Source organism: Yamadazyma tenuis, chromosome 2, assembly GCF_029203305.1.
Source record: "Yamadazyma tenuis chromosome 2, complete sequence".
NCBI classification, from domain to species: Eukaryota; Fungi; Ascomycota; class Pichiomycetes; order Serinales; family Debaryomycetaceae; genus Yamadazyma; species Yamadazyma tenuis.
Window position 1 is genome coordinate 869,839 of NC_089462.1, and position 19,588 is coordinate 889,426.

Here is a 19,588-nt window from a genome sequence, read left to right on the forward strand (position 1 = left end):
TTTCCTGTACACATCTCGAGTTGACACCCCAAGTCCTGCGGTTGGCGCGCGGTTATGGGGCCAAGGTAGATGCCGCTTGAGGGGGGAAGATATGGTTATTGTTGGCCCCGTAGCAACGGGCAAATAAAGTTTAAGAGTGTTGGGTTAATATCATTTATTCATAATCAAGCAGAACCAGTCTAAATAGGTGTCAGACACACCCGAGTTTTTTTACCGGGGAAAATCACCCCAGGTTTGGGCCACATATCTACTCCCGTTTCTGACTACACACGAAGTGATACCACGTAGTCAGCGCTAACGGGCCGATGGTCACTCATGTAGAAATCGTACCAGTTGTGCAAAATAGCGAAATTCTTAATGCCTATCTGGTAGTACCTATGAAAGTCAAACTGGAAAAAATTCTTGTCCAGAGTTTCCACTTGTGATGGTTGCCGATTGCCGTTCAAGGCAAAATAGGGGGCCCAGATGTAGTCGATGATGGTGTTGACTTCTTCGTGGCGGTTAAACCCGGTGAACGTCAGGTGGAAGCCATAATGATGTAACTTGTCCACCAATGTGCGGCTGTCCTTGAATCCCAGGTCCTTCAAGATATGGTACGGTTCATCGGTGGGCTGGGTGTTGAAGTCACCACAGAGAAATGACGGGTAGTTGTTATAGTTCTTCATCTTTTCGACAATCAACTTACTGCTTTCTCTGCGAGCCATGACCCCGCGGTGGTCATAGTGGGTATTGAAGAAGTTTAACTTGATGAGCGGGTTCATTTTGGACTGTAACGTCACCATCGTCACGATCCGCTCCAAGGCAGCATCCCACCCGCGGCTGGGCACCTCGGGCGTCTCGCTCAACCAGAAGGTCTTGGTGTCAGCCACAATCCATTCCAGATGCTTAAAGAGAATAGGAGCATACTCTCCTGCCTGCTCTCCATCAGTACGGCCCACACCGTAGTACGACCAGTCACCTTCGGTCTGGTCGTTGTTCAATCCGTACATGATATCCTCTAGTTGGTTGTGTAACACCTCCTGGAGGCATACGACGTTTCCCTGGTCGGTGTTAAAGGTATTAAACTGGATCGACAGGGTGATCAAGGGTTTTCTATGGGACCAAGACCGTTCGTGTGGGTCCAAGTGTTTGTTGTCGTAGCGGATGTTGTTGGTGTATAATCTGACTGTCAAGGGTTTCAACAAGGTCGACCGATCGTACGAAAAGTCGGTATTTTGCCCTAGGTGGTGGAGGGTGAGGGTACCAATGGCTGCGGCGATCAACATACTGATGATGACGTGAGTGATTCTCGAGGGTTTGGGATGGGGTTCTTGGGGTGCGTTAGAGGGTGACTCCTGTTGGGGAATCAACGGGGATGTTTCGTCCATGGTGTCAATGTACTGATATGTTTGGAACAAGCCCCTGCAATGCAAATGCGTGGTAATTTAGTTTGCGTGCGAATTGCGGAGTATTATGTCACGGTTCGGCGGGTATGGCATGACGGGAGACCGCGTGGGCAAGTCGGGATGCCGCGTGGGTAAGACGATAGGGCCGCGTGGGTAAGACCACACATGACGACACATGACGACACATGACGGGACGCGCATCTGGATATAGTAAGGCCATTGTTGTTGTTTCTTCGCCTAGTACCGTGGTGCAAAGTGGGCGGTTACGCCGCTAATTTTACGGCTCCACCGCCAATGGTCCCGCCACGCGCCCGCAGTGAGCTCCACCGCCGCACCAGCACCACCGCCGCACCAGCACCACAACCTCCCTATACGATCTCCCTAACCACCTCTCCCTATATGATCTCCCTGACCACCTCTCCTTGACCACCTCTCTCTAACCTTCGCGTCTCCATCTCTTCTACCATCTCTCATCCCTTTTCTCCACCCCCGGTCTCTTTTATTCCCTGCTTTCCTTCGTTCCTTCTTTCCCTTCCTCCTCGTATTCTCCAGTGCGCACAAACCTCAACAAAAATCAACCATGGGAAAGAAGAAACAAGAGATGTCTCAAGTATACAACTCCAACAACGAGTTCATCTTTGGTGAAAAAGGCGGCAAAGGAAAGAACCTCTCCACTTTCCTCAAAAACCTCTCCTTAACCACTTCTCCCAGTCAACCCCAGTCAGAATTCAACGAAGCAAATTCCAACATATACGGATCCTTGTCATACTCAAATCCTAATACCAATGAAATCAGCCGGTCTAATCCCTCATTGGCCAGAAGGGCTTCGCCCAAACGGTCGCTCTCAGGGCCCACCAACATGTCGTTTGCCCATTCGCTCACTCCCACCGCTTCTGAAGCTTTGCGAACCAACTCGCCCACTCGCACCAAACGTGTTGTTAGTGCCAAGTACGCTGATCTCGACGACGACTGGGACGCAAACTTCGACGACGCTCGTGTAGACACCGACATGCCCAGTGTTCGCAGAGAAGGCTTTGGCAACACTTTTCTAGATCCCAGTCCCATGTTGGACTCACTTTATCCTGATCTCACAATTCCTGCGGGCACAAAAGAACCGGTGAAAGACTCAATTGACCTCGAGGACATGAAAATCAAGTTGGAAATCAACAAGTTGAACCAGCTCAACACCAAGTTCCTCAAGTTCAAGGCCCTTTTAACCCAATCATCCAATATAAACCTCCAGGAGCTTCGTAAACTCTCCTGGAATGGAATTCCTTCCAACTTACGGGCCATAAGTTGGCAGATTTTATTGGGTTACTTGCCGACAAACAAATCAAGACAATCTGCTACCCTCAAAATCAAGCGTCAGGAATACTTGGATGGCATCAAGTTGATGCAAAACTCGGTCAATTTCGATAATGATGATAGCAAAAGTATGAGCTCATCGTCGCTAAACTTGAACCGAGACAAGCAGATCTACCACCAAATTAAAATCGACGTCAAGAGAACAAACCCCACTGTCAAGCTATACGGTCACCCAGAAGTGCAGAAATCCTTGAGAAAAATCCTCTACTTCTGGGCCATCCGTCATCCAGCCTCCGGTTACGTCCAAGGTATAAACGACTTGGTGACACCGTTCTTCCAGATCTTCCTCACCAACTACATTTGGCAATTACAGCGTACGAGAACCCACGAAACCAGCCATAACCCTGAAGACGACGACTCAATGTTGTTCATTCCTGATGTACTTGATCCCCATGACCCCAAAGAACAAGCTCTCTTGAACGACCCCCAGCTTTTCAACTATAATCTTCATAATCTCGACCCCACGCAAATCAGTTCTCGAGTCTTATCCATCATCGAGGCTGATACCTACTGGTGTTTATCTCGACTTTTGGAAACCATCACCGACAATTACATCCACCAACAACCCGGTATTCTCAAGCAAGTATCGGATTTGAAAAACCTTATCAGCAAAATCGATATCGACCTCATCCATCACTTTGAGCAGGAGAATATCGAGTTCCTCCAATTTGCATTTCGGTGGATGAATTGTCTTTTGATGCGAGAGCTCTCGATCGACTTGATCATTCGGATGTGGGATACTTATCTAAGTGAATCGCCGTTGGGATTCAGTAACTTCCATATCTACGTGTGTGCGGCGTTCCTCATCAAGTTCAGCAGCGATTTAAAACAGAAGGATTTCCAGGAAATCATTCTCTTTTTACAAAACCCACCTACCTCACACTGGACAGACAAGGATATAGAGTTGATGTTGAGTGAAGCTTTTATATGGCTGAGCTTATACAAAAACGCATCTGCTCATTTAAGATGATGAGATACCAAAACGGAGTTTCTCCAGAGTCTCATCTCGCGGCAATTGACTTCTGTTAATTAAATACAGGGCCCTTTTATAGATCCTAATTTATCCACTCGTAACACACTTATTAGCTCAACCTAATTCCTCCCAGCCATGTCTGATGTTCCAGTTCAACCCCAACCTAAAAAACCGGCTGGTAGAACCATCTTGGCCTCTACCATCGCCAAAATCTATACCAGTGAAATAGCTGACAAGGTCAAATCCTTGGGATATGCCCCCAAAATCGTGGGGCTTTTGGCCAATGGCGACCCGGCCGCATTGATGTATGCCAACTGGACTAGCAAAACCTGTAATGAGTTGGGCTTCGACTACGAGTTGGTTCACTGTGATAAACAACAATTGGAAAACAAGTTGATCAAGGCCAACCAAGATAACTCCATCAATGGGATCATGGTATATTTCCCGGTGTTTGGAGACAACCAGGATCAGTACCTTCAGCAACTCATCAGTCCAGAGAAGGACGTGGAAGGGTTGAACTACTTGTACTATAAGAATTTGTATCATAATATCCGGTTCTTGGACCCTCCCACCAACCGCAAAAAATCCATTTTACCGTGTACTCCGTTAGCAATCGTCAAGATTTTGGAATACTTGGGTATCTACAACAAGATCTTACCGTACGGTAACCGGTTATACGGCAAGAAAATCATGGTGGTTAATCGGTCTGAAATTGTCGGTAGGCCATTGGCAGCGCTTTTGGCCAACGACGGGGCCACTGTCTACTCGGTGGATATCAATAATATCCAACAGTTTACTCGTGGTGACGATCTACTGGAACAAAAGCATAAGGTCATTGACTTGGACAGTGCCACCGCCAGTATCGACAATTTGGCCCCCACCTGTGATGTGATTATCACGGGAGTACCTTCTGACCACTATAAATTTGACAGCCAGTTGGTGACCAACGGCACCACGATTGTTAACTTCTCCAGTGCCCGAAACTTCAACGATGATATCAAGCTCAAGGCCGCTCTCTACGTGCCATCCATTGGTAAGGTCACCATTGCCATGCTTCTTCGAAACCTATTACGCTTAATCGAAAACAACCAAATATGAGGTGAAAATATACAATCATTTGTAACGGTTGGCGCGCGCCCGCCAGAAGTTTTGTTTTCTAATCCCCAAAGAACCCCAGCTCATCGAGTATATCACCTTCCCAAGGCCATTCCCCCAACCCACAATGGAACCCACCACGAAGAAGCTCGACAAAGTCGACCCCTTGTCGGTGGCCGAATCCTTGGGTATTCGTACCTATAGAAAGGTTTCTCGAAACACATGGACTCCTGATGATGATGCAGAACTCATAGGAACATTGAAACAGATCCTGGCGGTGGACCTTGGTGAAATCGACGCAGACACCATCGACTGGGACTTATTGGCGTCTAAGTTGACCCACCAGCACCGCAAACCCAAAGACTATAAGAAGAGATGGGTGACATCTCTTGATCCCAATGTACGCAAAGGCCGGTGGACCAAAGAAGAAGATGACCAGTTGATCGAAGCGTACGCCCGCTTCGGGCCCTCGTGGCAGAAGGTTGCATCTCACATACGAACACGTACCATGGATCAATGTGCCAAGCGGTATACCGAAGTGTTGGATCCTAAGACCAAAGACCGCTTAAACCCCTGGTCTCGCGAGGAAGAAATGCTACTTATCAAACAAATTGGTATCCACGGCACCAAATGGCGAAGTATTGCCAGTAACTTCAAGAACCGGCCGGCGTTGACGTGTAGAAATAAATGGAGAACCATTGCTTTGGGAGTGGCTAGAGGCAGAGCCCATCCCCACATAGCAGCTGAGGTGGAAAAAATCACCAGCAGAAAAGAGGTGTTGGATGCCACCGCTGACGTTTCACCGGCATCTACCTCGCCGGCGTCCACCGGAGCCCAGCCATTGGTCCCCCCGTCACAGTCTCAATTGCGTCACACCCTGGCAGAATGGCGGTATACCCTCACCCCCTCCGAATCGACACCAGCATCGTTTATGCCGCCTGCAAAAGATATGGGTGTCATCAAGGATGAGGCCACAGTGCGCCTCTTACTCGATTATGCCAACTCCTACGGCCTTAAACTTGACATTCACCAGCACACCCATCATCACTATGCCCCCCCTCCTCATCCGTTCAACCATATAGCAGCTTCTCCTCCAGACTTTGCAAATATCGGGGCCAGTCCGGGCTTGGGCCCAGTCCAGCCGTCCAACCGGTCCATATTTCTAGAGCCCGAAGCCCAGTTGCACCGTTTCCAACATTTCAACTACTTACCTCCTTTAACAGAGGTACCCAAGTTAACCTCGTCATCGTCACCGGTGATGACGGCCAGCGAACGTAACGGCCGTGATATTCGCCAAGCCCAGTCGCCTTCGGGCCTAACGCCGCTCACCCAAGCAGCAGAGCTTGCGGTGGGAGAAGTAGTGAGGAAAAGGAAGAATAATGACTATGGCCTAGACTCCACCGGCTCTAAGAAACTCAAATCCGAAGGCGATGGTGGTTTTTTTGAACAGATACGACACTTGACCGATATTCTGCAGTCTTCCCGTGGTGAACCTAAGTCCAACGGTGGTACCGATGGAGAGGGAAATATTTCTGGCCAACGGCCGGTTTCGCAGCACCACCCGTTACACTATTTCACGGGAGGTACAACTCCACAAGCAAATATACCCACTCCAGCGGCCCCTCGACCAACAAACCGAGATGAGGATGAGGAAGAGGATGAAGAGATGCGATCTTACGGGCTCTTCTACCAATCTTATCGGAAATCGAGATCCAATTCCCATTTTGAGCCTGGGGTACCGGTTCCCTCTACTGCGAACCCTACCGCGAACTCGGCCGCCCGTACCTCCAACCCTGCCACCAGAGCTCCCGCGACGCTGGCAGAGGCCCCCCCAACTGCTTCCCAGGAAAAGCACAGTCCCGGAAGCAGCAACCATGAAAACGATCATGATCACGATGGCTACAACTTTGTCTACGAAAATCTCCTAGGAAGCTTTGGCATGATGCCCTTTAACCCTTCATAATTGTAATATAGTAATTCCCATTGCAGCTACCGTCTGTGTGCAGCAGCAGTGCGAATTTGTACAAACATTTTAATACACATTAGAAACCACAAGCCTCCTTTCACCATTAAATGAACCCTGGCGAAAAGCCCAATGGCCACACCTCAAAAACCGTGGGGCCCAATGAAGTGAAGCGATACTATTACAAGCTAATCAACGAAGAGTTCCGAACTTTGCAATTGGACAAGAACTTGCGAAACAAATCGGTATTTGATTTGATCGATTACTGTGAAATGTTATATGAAAACCTGGCTGCTTCAGTCGATGGTGATGTGATGAGCCTCAAAAGTTATATCAAGGGGTACTTGATCTTCAATTATTTCATCAACAGTTTCATCATGTTGCATTTCGAAGGGTTTGACCAATTTATCAAGACAAACGAATATGATTTCATCATTTACCTAAATGTATTTGCATTCTATAATACGGATGAGTTGATCAGCAGCCAGGCGTATCAGTTCCCGCTACTGGAGCTAAGAAAATTGATTCTTGAATACTTGGGGGACCGAAACTTGTTGAAGTTCGATGTGAATGAGTTGTATGACTGGCTCTACGAGTATATTGACTACTTGAAGCAAAAGGATCACTATGAACGACGAGTACTTTCAAGCCCGGAGCCTGACTCACTTGAATCAGACCCCGAAGTCTCAGACCCTGAAGTCTCAGAGCCTGAGGTCTTGGAACCTGAGGACTTGGAACCAAAAGCTAAGAAGTTGGCTAGATCCTCCAATAGCTACAATCTCACTTCCAACTTAGACAAACTAGCCATTCACAATAACTCAGACGAGTCTTTGGAAGATAGATCCACTGATTCAATTAACGAGTTCACCACCAGGTTTCCCTCCATCAAGTTTTCACCGGAATCCACTATGACTGATCCTCTTAAGCATATAACTCCGGCCCCTAAACCCAATGGAACTACTAACAACACTGAAGTAGTAGTTAATGGAACCTCTCGACCCCCGATCCCCACTTCGCTACCTCCGGGTCTACCGCTTATTAATATGGATGAAAAGAAGAACAATTCGACCTCTTCAATCAGTTCACTGACTCCATATCCGTTGAAATCCGAAGTACATATAGAAGAACCTCCATACCCATTGGACAGGCGGCCCAATACCGATGATCTCTATTTCACAGAGAATCCCATCACAAAGCCAACACCACCATTAAAGACATATAGGACAGAGCCATATCAAGGTGCTTACCAGTACCTGAGACCTCCCCAGGTGCCTCCTCCACAAGTTCAACAAGCATACTCGCAACCACCACCTCTGCAAATGTTCCAGTACCAACATCAACCGCTTCCAATGGCTTTCAATACTCCACAGCTACAACCCACGGTTCCCCCTCCTCAAGTATATGCGAATCCTCGTCTCACTCAACAGCAGATGATCCATGAAGATCATGCTAGACAGAGACAACAACGACTCCAGTACATGAACGAGCTTTCAATATGTGGTCTAAAGAACTTTGGATCCTCGTGTTATATCAACTCTACCATCCAGACGTTGTTTGGGGTTGACCAGTTCAAACGTCTTTTCAGCAACCTGCAATACAACAAGTATATTAAAGACCCCAAGTTTATCACCGCTAAGAAGAATCCAAGGAACAACTCAAAGGATACAGTACTTCTAAGTGAGGCGATTTCTGGGCTCTTAAAGTCGTTTGGTATGCATGGTGGTGCTTCGATTGCACCCACCAAATTCATTCGAGTCTCGTCACTTTTGAAACCCGATTTGAACATTCCCTACGAGCAACAGGACTCTCAGGAGTTCCTCTTGTTCATTTTAGATAGACTTCATGAAGAACTCAGCAACAAATCCATGCCTAGTGAAGATTTGAATGTGCTTATATTCGAAAATTACATGAGGATGTGGAAAATCCACATCCCCAATAATGAGTTGGAAGGATATTTTAAGTGGTATAAGCTGTTGATAGAGTTTGAAGGTAGTTCTCCAATCCATGATATGTTTGAAGGACACTTGCAAAACAAGCTTGTGTGCAACAAGTGTAACTTTGAATCGATCAATTACTCACCCTTCACGATTCTTTCACTTCCTATTCCCAACAACAATCATCAGTCAGTGGACATTTCTGACTGTCTTAGATATTATACCCAGGATGAGATTTTAAGTGGTGATAATGCTTGGAACTGTCCCAAGTGCCATAAGACCGGAGGTTCTGATGTAGATCATAGTGTACTTGACACCCATCCAGTATTCACCAAAAGGCAAGGGATCTTCAGGCTCAGTAGGAGAAGCAAGTCCCCCACCAAAAGGGATAAGAGTTCCAAACTCATCAAGCATGGGGCATCATACTCTACAAAGAAACTAAACTTCATTAAGCTTCCTCCCGTGTTGTTCATCCATTTATCCCGATTTTCCATGCATAACTTAACCGACAAACTCGACACCGTCATCACGTACCCGCTCGAGCTCCGGTTCAACAACTATTCGGGTGAGGACTCGTTGATTGTGTATCGGTTGTGTGGGCTTATAAATCACTATGGGAATCTCAAGTCGGGTCATTACACAGCATTGGTGAACAAATCCACCACGGGACCGTACTGGTGCTACTTTGACGACGAGTCGGTACGGTTAAACATTGAGATGGCTCGCATCGCCAGCTCACGTGACGTGTATGTGTTGTGCTACCAAAGGGTTTAGTTGGGATTTATGGAGAAGCATCCACATTGTTTACAAATTTTTGGCGCGAGTCTATTTACAAAAGCCCGTCGCGTATTAAATCATAAATATATAATCCACACCTCAAACATACAATGACATCGCAAGAACTTGCCGAAGATGAAGATAATTCTGGTCCCTTGCTCATCGAGCAGTTGGAAGGTAACGGGATCACCATGAATGACATCAAAAAGTTAAAGGCAGAAGGGTACCACACCATTGAGAGTATCGCGTATACACCCAAGAAAGCTTTACTTTTAGTAAAAGGAATCAGTGAAGCCAAGGCCGACAAAATCGGCCAGGAGGCCGCCAAGGTAGTCCCCTTAGGATTCACCACCGCCTCGGAGTTCCACAGTCGTCGGTCCGAATTGATTTGTCTCACCACTGGATCCAAGCAATTAGACACTTTACTCGGTGGAGGCATCGAGACCGGATCCATCACCGAAGTTTTTGGTGAATTCAGAACTGGTAAATCCCAGTTGTGCCACACGTTGGCTGTCACGTGCCAGTTGCCCATTGACATGGGTGGAGGTGAAGGAAAGTGTCTTTACATCGATACAGAAGGAACCTTCCGGCCCGTCAGATTGGTGTCTATTGCCCAACGGTACGGGTTGAATCCTGATGACTGCTTGGATAACGTGGCATATGCCAGAGCTTATAATGCCGAACACCAGTTCCAGTTATTGAATCTCGCAGCCCAAATGATGGCTGAATCACGATTCAGTTTACTTATCGTGGACTCAATTATGAGCTTGTACCGTACCGATTACAGTGGTAGAGCTGAGTTGTCGGCTCGGCAAACCCATGTGGCCAAGTACATGAGAACGTTGCAACGGTTGGCCGACGAGTTTGGAATAGCAGTGGTGATCACCAATCAGGTAGTGGCTCAGGTCGATGGGTCAGCTTCTATGTTCAACCCCGACCCCAAAAAGCCTATCGGAGGTAACATTATTGCTCACTCTTCCACCACCCGATTATCCTTCAAAAAAGGTAGGGCTGAACAGAGAATCTGTAAGATTTATGACTCTCCGTGTTTGCCCGAAAGTGATTGTGTATTTGCCATCTATGAAGATGGCATTGGTGACCCCAAGGTGGAAGAAGAGGAGTAAATTTATGTATATGGTTCCTGTATGTTAATTTATGGTTAATGTTTGTTGAAGTATGAGATGTAATATGTCTCGGATCGGCCATCCGCGGACTGACAACAGCCCGTAACACAATTTTTTGCCCCCACCCACTTGAAACTTTTGTCCCCCTGCCACCACCTCCAGGCTATAATCCCCCCTATTGGCGGAGCTCCCAAGAGATTTTTTTCGTGGCTGTCAGTAGTGTGTATGACTAGAACGGTCTTTGCGCCGCACGTAAAATTTTTATCTTTTTCATCAGTTCTCATGGACGTGCAATCCCGAGTCCCAGGAAAAAAATTTTAAAACTTAAGGTTAGCCATTTGGTGTATTTCTACTCAACATAATTATAACCACCATGGATAAATCCAAGATCAAGTCCATCTTACCCAAGCCCTCACCCTCTGCCAGTCAGAGTCCCACGGGGCTCCAATCCCAACGAGGTCTCAACTCCCAGAATCCCGCGTTGTCAGGAATAAACGGGCCAAGTTCTCGTCTGTCGTTACCTCCTATTAAACGGTCTTCTTCCAGTGCCAACGACATCAAAAAATCAAAAATTAAGAAGGAATCCCACTCGAGTTCCAAACCCACCGGCCACAGACCCGTCACCTCTTGTACTTTCTGCAGGCAGCACAAGATCAAATGTAACGCTTCTGAAAACTATCCCAACCCGTGTCAACGATGTGAACGTATGGGTTTGAGCTGTGAAATCGATCCTCAATTTAGACCCAAGAAGGGAAGTCAGATCCAGTCGTTGAAGAGTGATGTCGACGACTTGAAGGCCAAAATCGAGATGTTAACCCGCAATGAAACCCTTTTAACCCAGGCCTTGACTCACCAAAACAATTACAACATGCCATCGATGGCAGCACAAAGCCCGGCCATCGCTACGTATCACCTGGAGTATACGCCCTCCGGTGATGTCACCCCCTATTCAAACCCCCCCATGTCGCCCAGAATGAGCGATATAAGTTTAAACCATCACTTGGGTATCCATGTTAAGGATAACTCGGATAACTCTCCCTCACAAGCATCTCCACAAAACCATGCCGAAACCTCCCCGGCCATCGAAGAGTTCATCTTGGGGGATGTACACTTGCCCTTGGAGAAGGCTAATGAATTGCACGACAGATTTATTATCAAGTACTTGCCGTTCTTACCCATTATCAATTCCAATAGCGCAACCGAATTGTACTACAAATCCCAATTGTTGTTCTGGTCGGTGATTTTAACCGCGTGCTTAAGTGAGCCTGAGCCTTCCTTGTACATGAGTTTGAGTTCTTTGATCAGACAGTTGGCAATTGAAACCTGTTGGATCAGAACCCCCAGATCGACGCACGTGATTCAAGCCTTGATTATTCTTTCCATATGGCCTTTACCCAATGAGAAAGTCTTGGACGATGCGTCTTATCGGTTTATTGGCTTGGCTAAAAACTTGTCTTTGCAGCTTGGTTTACATCGTGGGGGTGAATTCATTAAGGAATTCTCGAGGACTCAGGTGAGCTTGGGCCCAGACTCTGAGAAGTGGAGGACTAGAAGTTGGTTGGCAGTATTCTTCTGTGAACAGTTCTGGTCGTCATCTTTAGGGTTACCTCCTGCTATCAATACCACCGATTATTTATTGGAAAACGCCAGAATTGACTCAAGACTTCCAAAAAGCTTCAGGTGTCTTATTTCTTTGTCGATCTTCCAATGTAAATTGGTCAATGTGATGGGAATCTCCGTCACCAGACCTGATGGGTTATTGGAACCATCCAATAGAGCTGGCTCGTTGAATATTTTGGACAGGGAATTGGACAGACTCAAATTTAAATTGAATATCGATGACGATGCCACTGAGATTTATTACTTATATTTAAAGTTGATGATCTGTGGGTTTGCGTTTTTGCCTGGTACTCCAATTGAAGATCAAGTCAAATATGTCAGTTCTGCTTACTTGTCATCAACTAGAATCATCACCATGGTGTCACAAATGGTCAACAGTAATCAGTTCTTGTTGATCGAATTACCGATTTATGTCAGACAAGCCTTAAGTTATTCGGTGTTTTTGTTGTTCAAGTTACATTTATCACGCTACTTAATCGATAAATACGTCGATAGGTCAAGGCAGTCGATTGTCACGGTTCATCGGTTATTAAGAAACACTTTATCTTCTTGGAAAGACTTACAGAATGATATCTCCAGAACTGCCAAAGTATTGGAGAACTTGAACATTGTATTGTATACTTACCCCGATGTATTCAACAATGATGATGAAACTTCCATAATCAGCAAGATGAGAAGCCATTTGACTGCTTCGTTGTTCTATGATTTAGTATGGTGTGTCCATGAAGCAAGAAGACGTACTCTTCAAGATAAGCAAAACCCAGATCAAGCACAAAACGGGAAGATTCCCAAGAAGCTCACCGATGGAGATAGAAGAATCGCACCATTGCCATTCTACAACCAAATCACCAAAGATGATTTTAAAACCATTATCACCACCACTCCTAATGGAACTACGGTTACCACCTTGGTTCCTACAGATCTGGCCATGAACCAAGCCAAAGAGAAAGCCAAATCAAGTAAGAATAAAAAGATCGAAATCAATGGAATCCCCTTGTCTATGCTTGAAGCTACTGGGTCTATTAACGATAAGAATAAAGACTCTGATGGTATTACAGTACTTTCAAGTGCTCAATCACCTCTTCCTCTAATGTCACCCGATATTCCAAAGCCCCAGATGTCCCTGCAACTGAACGAAATAAGATCAAACATAGTTCCTGTGTCGAACTCTATGAATTTATTGGAACCTACTAATAATGATGGTATTTTTACTCAGAATAGTCTTCTAGTCGACAATGGTGAAACTACCCCATTCGTTAATGACCAGTTAGATACCTTTTTCCAGCAACAATCAGACGGCTGGATCAATAATGACAATTATCAAGATGACGACTTTTTGGGCTGGTTTGGTGCCAGCATGATGCCTGAAAACTAATGTTTGTATTGTATATATTAATTAAAGTGACTTGAATGAACGATGAGAAATGTATGGTGGGTGTGCGTGTGGAACCCAAAGTGAAAAATCGATCTTCTCATTCGAGCCCCGTTCACGTGAGATGTAGCAATCATCTACTTAATAACCGACCAACTTGCCACAAACTCCAGTAAAATTCAACCTATTCATTCTTCTTACTTACCAAAATGTTTAGACAATTGCTTAAAACCTCTCCCAGATCCTTCAGACCTGCTGTCCAATTGCAAACCCTTCAACTCAGAAATATCACTTTTGATTTGTCCAAACAACCAAGAATCAGAATTGGATCTGAAGCACCAAACTTCGAAGTCGACACCACCAAAGGAAAAATTGACTTCCACAAGTTCATTGGTGACAACTGGGTTGTGTTCTTCTCCCACCCCGCCGATTTCACCCCTGTGTGTACTACTGAATTGGGTGCTTTTGCCCAATTAGAACCAGAGTTTTCCAAAAAAGGTACCAAGTTGATTGGTTTGTCGACCGAACCAGTTGAAAGCCACAAGGCTTGGATCAAGGACATTGAATCTTACAAAAACACTTCCGTCAACTTCCCCATCATCGCTGATGACACCAAAGAAATTGCTTTCAAGTACGACATGTTGTCCGAAGAACAGTTGCAAAACATCAACAGCGGATTGGTGCCAACCATTAGATCCGTTTTCATCATCGACCCAGCTAAGAAGATCAGAGCCATCATCTCATACCCACCATCTTTGGGAAGAAACTCTGCTGAAGTGTTAAGAGCTGTTGATGCTTTACAAACTGCTGACAAGAATGGAGTAGTTACTCCAATTGATTGGACTCAAGGCCAGGATGTTATCATTCCTCCAACGGTGAGTGATGAAGCTGCCAAGGCCAAATTTGGTGAATTCACCAAGCACTTCAACTACTTGAGAACCACTAGCTTAAAGTAACTAAGTATCACCAATATAAAGACGGTTCGTGCCTATACCGCTGTTGCCAGTAATTATGCCAGTTTGGGAAAATTAATTGCTTACGCGTCTGGCATCTGGCATCCGCGATTTTCTCTTTCGTATACCCTCTGGTTTTATTCATCAGTTCTTTTCCCATAAGATTCTAAGCACCATGTCAACGTTTGTTTCGTCTCCGAATAGACTTCCAAGTGACTCTGCAGGCCTCTTTTCGTCACAGCCTCCCTCTTCAATTGGAAGATCGGGTACTTTCACGCCTTCCAGGTCCAATAACTTGTACAGCGAGCACAATCAAGATTCCCAATTACCCCCAACATCCAGTATTGTCTCCGGTAGAAGAAGGCAGATACAAGTTCCCAAGGTGGTTGATGTGACTGCTGAAAAAGTCAGAGAAAGCTTCGAATTATTCTTGGATGAATTCACAACTACTAGTGATTCCAATGAAGTCGAACGATTTTACGTGAACCAAATTGACGACATGAAAAACTATGAGCTTTCGACTTTATATGTTGATTTCCAACACTTGATGGATCGTGAGAATGGAGTTTTGGCTAATGCTATTTTGGAACAATACTACCGATTCCACCCATTTTTGGTCAAAGGTATCAAGAATTTGATCAAAAAGTATGCTCCCAACTTATTATATGTTTCTATGATTGGTACCAACGCAGAAGAAAACGAATCCAACGAGAGTGGAAGCACTACCTCATCCCAGCTGAATGAACGAGTTTTCCAGCTTTCTTTCTACAACTTGCCTACTTTGAATAGAATCAGAGATATCAAGACCGAAAAAATCGGTTCGTTAATGGCTATCAGTGGAACCATCACCAGAACTTCCGAAGTCAGACCAGAATTATACAAGGCTAGTTTCACTTGTGATATGTGTTCGGCTATTGTTGAAAATGTGGAACAAATCTTTAAGTACACTGAACCCACTTCGTGTCCTTCCTGTGAAAATCAGAGTTACTGGACATTAAACATTGGAAAGTCCCAGTTTGTTGATTGGCAAAAAGTTAGAATCCAGGAAAACTCTAGTGAAATTCCAACTGGTTCCATGCCCAGAACTTTGGATGTCATCTTGAGAGGTGAAACCGTTGAAAAAGCTAAACCTGGTGACAAATGCAAATTCACTGGTACTGAAATTGTTATTCCAGATATCTCGCAATTGGGGTTCCCCGGTGTTAAGCCTCAGAGTATCAAGGAAAACAGAAACCAAAGTAGTGAGTTGAATACTGGTATCACTGGGTTGAGATCATTGGGTGTGAGAGACTTAACTTATAAATTAGCTTTCTTTGCCTGTCACGTCAGTTCTATGTCTAACAAGGATGAAGAAAATGAATCTCACACTAGTGAAGATGTTGATGATCAAGAAGCCTTCTTAACTTCTTTAACTGATGCTGAAGTCAACCAATTGAAAGTTATGGTAAAGGACAACTATATTTACGATAAATTGGTCCAGTCTGTTGCTCCAGCAGTTTTTGGACATGAAGTTGTCAAAAAGGGGATCTTATTACAATTATTGGGAGGTGTTCATAAGAAAACTATTGATGGAATCAACTTGAGAGGTGATATAAACATTTGTGTGGTTGGTGACCCATCCACTTCCAAGTCCCAATTCTTGAAATATGTTTGTGCATTCTCTCCTAGATCTGTCTATACTTCTGGTAAAGCCTCTAGTGCAGCCGGTTTGACAGCTGCGGTTGTTAAGGATGAAGAGAGTAATGAATTTACTATTGAAGCGGGTGCATTAATGTTGGCTGATAATGGTATTTGTTGTATTGATGAATTTGATAAGATGGATTTGTCCGATCAAGTGGCAATTCACGAAGCTATGGAACAACAAACCATTTCCATTGCTAAAGCTGGTATACACGCCACCTTAAATGCCAGAACCTCTATTTTGGCAGCTGCCAATCCAATTGGTGGTAGATACAACAGAAAAATGGGTTTAAGAGCCAATTTGAATATGACAGCACCTATTATGTCTAGATTTGATTTGTTTTTTGTCATTTTGGATGATTGTAACGAAAGAATTGATACTCAATTGGCTTCTCACATCGTTGACCTTCACATGTTACGTGATGGTGCTATCGATCCACCATATTCGGCTGAGGAATTATCAAGATATATCAAGTATGCTAAGACTTTTAAGCCAAAGTTGACCAAGGATGCTAGGAATTTTTTGGTTGAAAAGTACAAGGAATTAAGAAACGACGATGCCCAAGGGTTAGGAAGATCTTCTTATAGAATTACTGTGAGACAGTTAGAAAGTATGGTTAGGTTAAGTGAAGCTATTGCTAAAGCAAACTGTACTGCGGAAATCACACCTAGTTTTGTTGCTGAAGCTTACGATTTATTGAGACAAAGTATTATCAGAGTGGAAATGGATGATGTGCACATTGATGATGATGATGAGGAGGATCAAAATGCAGACGATGGCAACAATGATGATGACAATAATGATAACAACAACGACAACTACAACGCTGGTGATAATGTTGATGATGCAGACAGAGTTCAAAAATCAGTTACAATCACTTATGACAAGTATGTATCGATTATGAACTTGATTGTGAAACGGGTAATTGAGGATGACAATCTGGAGGGTGATGGTTTGACGGGAGACGAATTGGCTGAATGGTATTTGACCCAAAAGGAAGACGAAATCAACAGCGAATTAGAATACTATCAGGAAAGAGCTTTATGCTATAAGGTTTTGAAGAGATTAGTCAAAGACAAGATTTTGATGTATATAACTCAGAATGATGAGTTAAGCGAAGACCCTGAAAGCAGCAAGTCAGTGTATGTTTTACATCCCAATTGCCAAATTTTGGATTTCTTTGATCAGAATCCTGCTTCTGTTGATGAAGCTGATGATACTGAGTGATCGTGTTAAATTGTATAGTATTATTTTTGTTTTGTATAGGTGTCTAAGTATATTACATTATTTGTTTGGGCGACCCGAACTTTCAAAGTCGTTAATAACTGACGACAACGTTATAAGGTTTGAATTTGGATCAAATATCACCGATGACTCTCTTAAATAGGACAACTCAGATTCGGAGGGTTGGCCCAATTGGGAACCTACTTGAGAATCCGAGTGTGGAGGTGCATGTTGTTGCATCGGCTGGTGCTGAGGATGTTGCTGATGCTGAGGTGGGTGTTGTGGTTGTTGAAGGTGCAGGACATGTGGTTGATTCTGGGATGATGGTGACATCTGCCGTATTTGACTCCATTTACTTGGTCCCAACTGCTCAGCACATTCGGAACAATGTTCAATAAACACTTTTGAGTTTGGGAACATTCTCTGGCAAGAACGACACCAGCCTGAATCATCCTTGGAGATGCTGGGACCCAATTGCTTGTCTCTTATATAATGGACCAATCTCAAGTGTCTTTTAAGGACATCAAGTCGAGTGAAGGAACCTCCATTTCTATGACAAGTCTGATCATTTTCCCAGTATGGACAATGATACAGAGGAGCAGCGTGGGATTTGGTGTGTCTTCTAAGGTCACTTTGCCTGGCAAAAGACCACTCACAATTGGGATACGAGCAATTGTAGGGTTTGAACTTGGAGTCGTCGTCATTAACTTTTGCTTTGGGTTTTCGGTTTACTTCCATTGAGTTGGATTCCAATCTAAAGTTCAACTGGTAAGTCTTTTGTTCTTGTGGTTGAGGGGCTCCTGAGTAGGGCTGTTGTTGCATAGCAGGTAGGGAAGGCGATCGAGATCCCATTTGACTTCCAACGGGGGATACATGAGGTGAATTAAACGACGATCTTGCCCGGGGTTCTTGCATTTGCATCAATGGTATATGGGAAGGCGTTTGAGCATTCAGGATCTGGTTTGTTGAGGTTGGTGCATTCGGGTACGAAAGTGGAAGTGGAAGAAACGAATTATTGATATTGATACTTGTTTTGGCAGTTGCAAACGTTGGAGGATTAATACTGGACTGGGTTTGAGGATGTCCTGTTCCTGTTCTTCCAAAGGGTAAGAATACTGTTTGTATGCCATTATTGACATGTACATCTCTAAAATTGTCTTGAGGTGCTAGCTTATTGGCATCAACTGATTTGAACTTGAACTGTGACGAGGAAATGGAAGGATTCATGGTCTGTTGGATCATATTGTTGACTGAAGGGACTTGTTGGATTCCCGTACTCGAAGAGGAGGTAAATCCGCTGTTGGATCGAGTAATTTCTCCTGAAAAAGACAGAGTCTGGCTGTAGTCAAATTTTTCATTGCCATTTTGAAATGGGCGTCTGTCGGCATTTGAATCAATATTTAATGATTCAGGCGGCCCAACAACACCCTGGAGGCTTTTCAGGAGAGATGGGAGAGGACTTCGAGAAGCCTTAGTTGAACCTTCTTGGTGGCTTCTGCGTTGGATGTGTTCTTTGGGGTTAATTGTGTGTCTTTCTTTGTGAGAGCTTAATCGTGAAACCAGACTTATAGTATGTGATTTCAGTCTCTCTGCGCCAATCGAGCCATTTTCACTATTCGAATGTGAACCGTTGGCATTCTTTATGTTGCTCTTGTTGGTGTCTACTTCTTTTTTAATAATGTTACTTGCTTCGACGTCTTCTTTCAAGGTAGAAGACGTATGGTCTTCGGGAGTTGAGTCTTCTTGGGAACTTAGTTTGAGGTCAGACACGTCATTTGGAGCGTGTGCTGGAAGGGTATACATCTGGTTGCTTGCCTGTGCCACCGTCGAATCAGACATAATGATTTTGTAGATGAGGTTAAGTTTGAGAAGATTTTGATGCAATGGAGTAATTTTCGAGCCGCTTCTAGTGAGGATTGAGATGAGATGAGATTCACAAACTAAAACTTGATATACATCATTTCCACGTAACAAAGGTAGTTATTAACAGGTATTTCTATGTTATGTGTATATACTTCATAAGAACCCTATTTTTGTGGGTTTTTTGGGGTCTCCCAGCGTTCAGAAATCACAAGTTCTTAAATATTTGGTCCATGGGGGGAAACCGCACACGACCTCTAGA

General features: G+C 44.6%; 8 protein-coding genes across 8 annotated transcripts; 6 read left to right on the forward strand and 2 right to left on the reverse strand. All coding sequences in view use genetic code 12, as the record gives it.

Annotated features, from left to right (window-relative positions):
* Positions 1–263: 263 nt before the first annotated feature.
* PSN45_001714 (uncharacterized protein) lies at positions 264–1,367 on the reverse strand (the record flags this gene model as incomplete). Its single annotated transcript, XM_006690329.1, has 1 exon — positions 264–1,367. One exon carries the CDS (start codon positions 1,365–1,367, stop codon positions 264–266), a length of 1,104 nt encoding a protein of 367 aa, XP_006690392.1.
* Positions 1,368–1,965: 598 nt separating this feature from the next.
* On the forward strand, positions 1,966–3,720 carry GYP1 (GTPase-activating protein; the record flags this gene model as incomplete). Its single annotated transcript, XM_066157714.1, has 1 exon — positions 1,966–3,720. The coding sequence occupies one exon, from the start codon at positions 1,966–1,968 to the stop codon at positions 3,718–3,720; it is 1,755 nt and encodes a 584-aa protein (XP_066013811.1).
* A 138-nt stretch (positions 3,721–3,858) lies between these two features.
* Positions 3,859–6,781, forward strand: BAS1 (myb-like DNA-binding protein bas1; the record flags this gene model as incomplete). Its single annotated transcript, XM_006689677.2, has 2 exons — positions 3,859–4,761; positions 4,901–6,781. The coding sequence occupies 2 exons, from the start codon at positions 3,859–3,861 to the stop codon at positions 6,779–6,781; spliced, it is 2,784 nt and encodes a 927-aa protein (XP_006689740.2).
* A 110-nt stretch (positions 6,782–6,891) lies between these two features.
* PSN45_001717 (ubiquitin carboxyl-terminal hydrolase) lies at positions 6,892–9,489 on the forward strand (the record flags this gene model as incomplete). The annotated part of the gene is made up of 1 exon (XM_006689676.2): positions 6,892–9,489. The coding sequence occupies one exon, from the start codon at positions 6,892–6,894 to the stop codon at positions 9,487–9,489; it is 2,598 nt and encodes an 865-aa protein (XP_006689739.1).
* Positions 9,490–9,602: 113 nt separating this feature from the next.
* rhp51 (RecA recombinase Rhp51) lies at positions 9,603–10,616 on the forward strand (the record flags this gene model as incomplete). The annotated part of the gene is made up of 1 exon (XM_066157715.1): positions 9,603–10,616. The coding sequence occupies one exon, from the start codon at positions 9,603–9,605 to the stop codon at positions 10,614–10,616; it is 1,014 nt and encodes a 337-aa protein (XP_066013812.1).
* A 373-nt stretch (positions 10,617–10,989) lies between these two features.
* Positions 10,990–13,611, forward strand: SEF1 (suppressor protein sef1; the record flags this gene model as incomplete). Its single annotated transcript, XM_066157716.1, has 1 exon — positions 10,990–13,611. One exon carries the CDS (start codon positions 10,990–10,992, stop codon positions 13,609–13,611), a length of 2,622 nt encoding a protein of 873 aa, XP_066013813.1.
* Positions 13,612–13,817: 206 nt separating this feature from the next.
* MCM6 (MCM DNA helicase complex subunit mcm6) lies at positions 13,818–17,469 on the forward strand (the record flags this gene model as incomplete). The annotated part of the gene is made up of 2 exons (XM_006689675.2): positions 13,818–14,560; positions 14,823–17,469. 2 exons carry the CDS (start codon positions 13,818–13,820, stop codon positions 17,467–17,469), a joined length of 3,390 nt encoding a protein of 1,129 aa, XP_006689738.2.
* A 57-nt stretch (positions 17,470–17,526) lies between these two features.
* On the reverse strand, positions 17,527–19,305 carry PSN45_001721 (uncharacterized protein; the record flags this gene model as incomplete). The annotated part of the gene is made up of 2 exons (XM_066157717.1): positions 17,527–18,716; positions 19,032–19,305. 2 exons carry the CDS (start codon positions 19,303–19,305, stop codon positions 17,527–17,529), a joined length of 1,464 nt encoding a protein of 487 aa, XP_066013814.1.
* Positions 19,306–19,588: the final 283 nt, after the last annotated feature.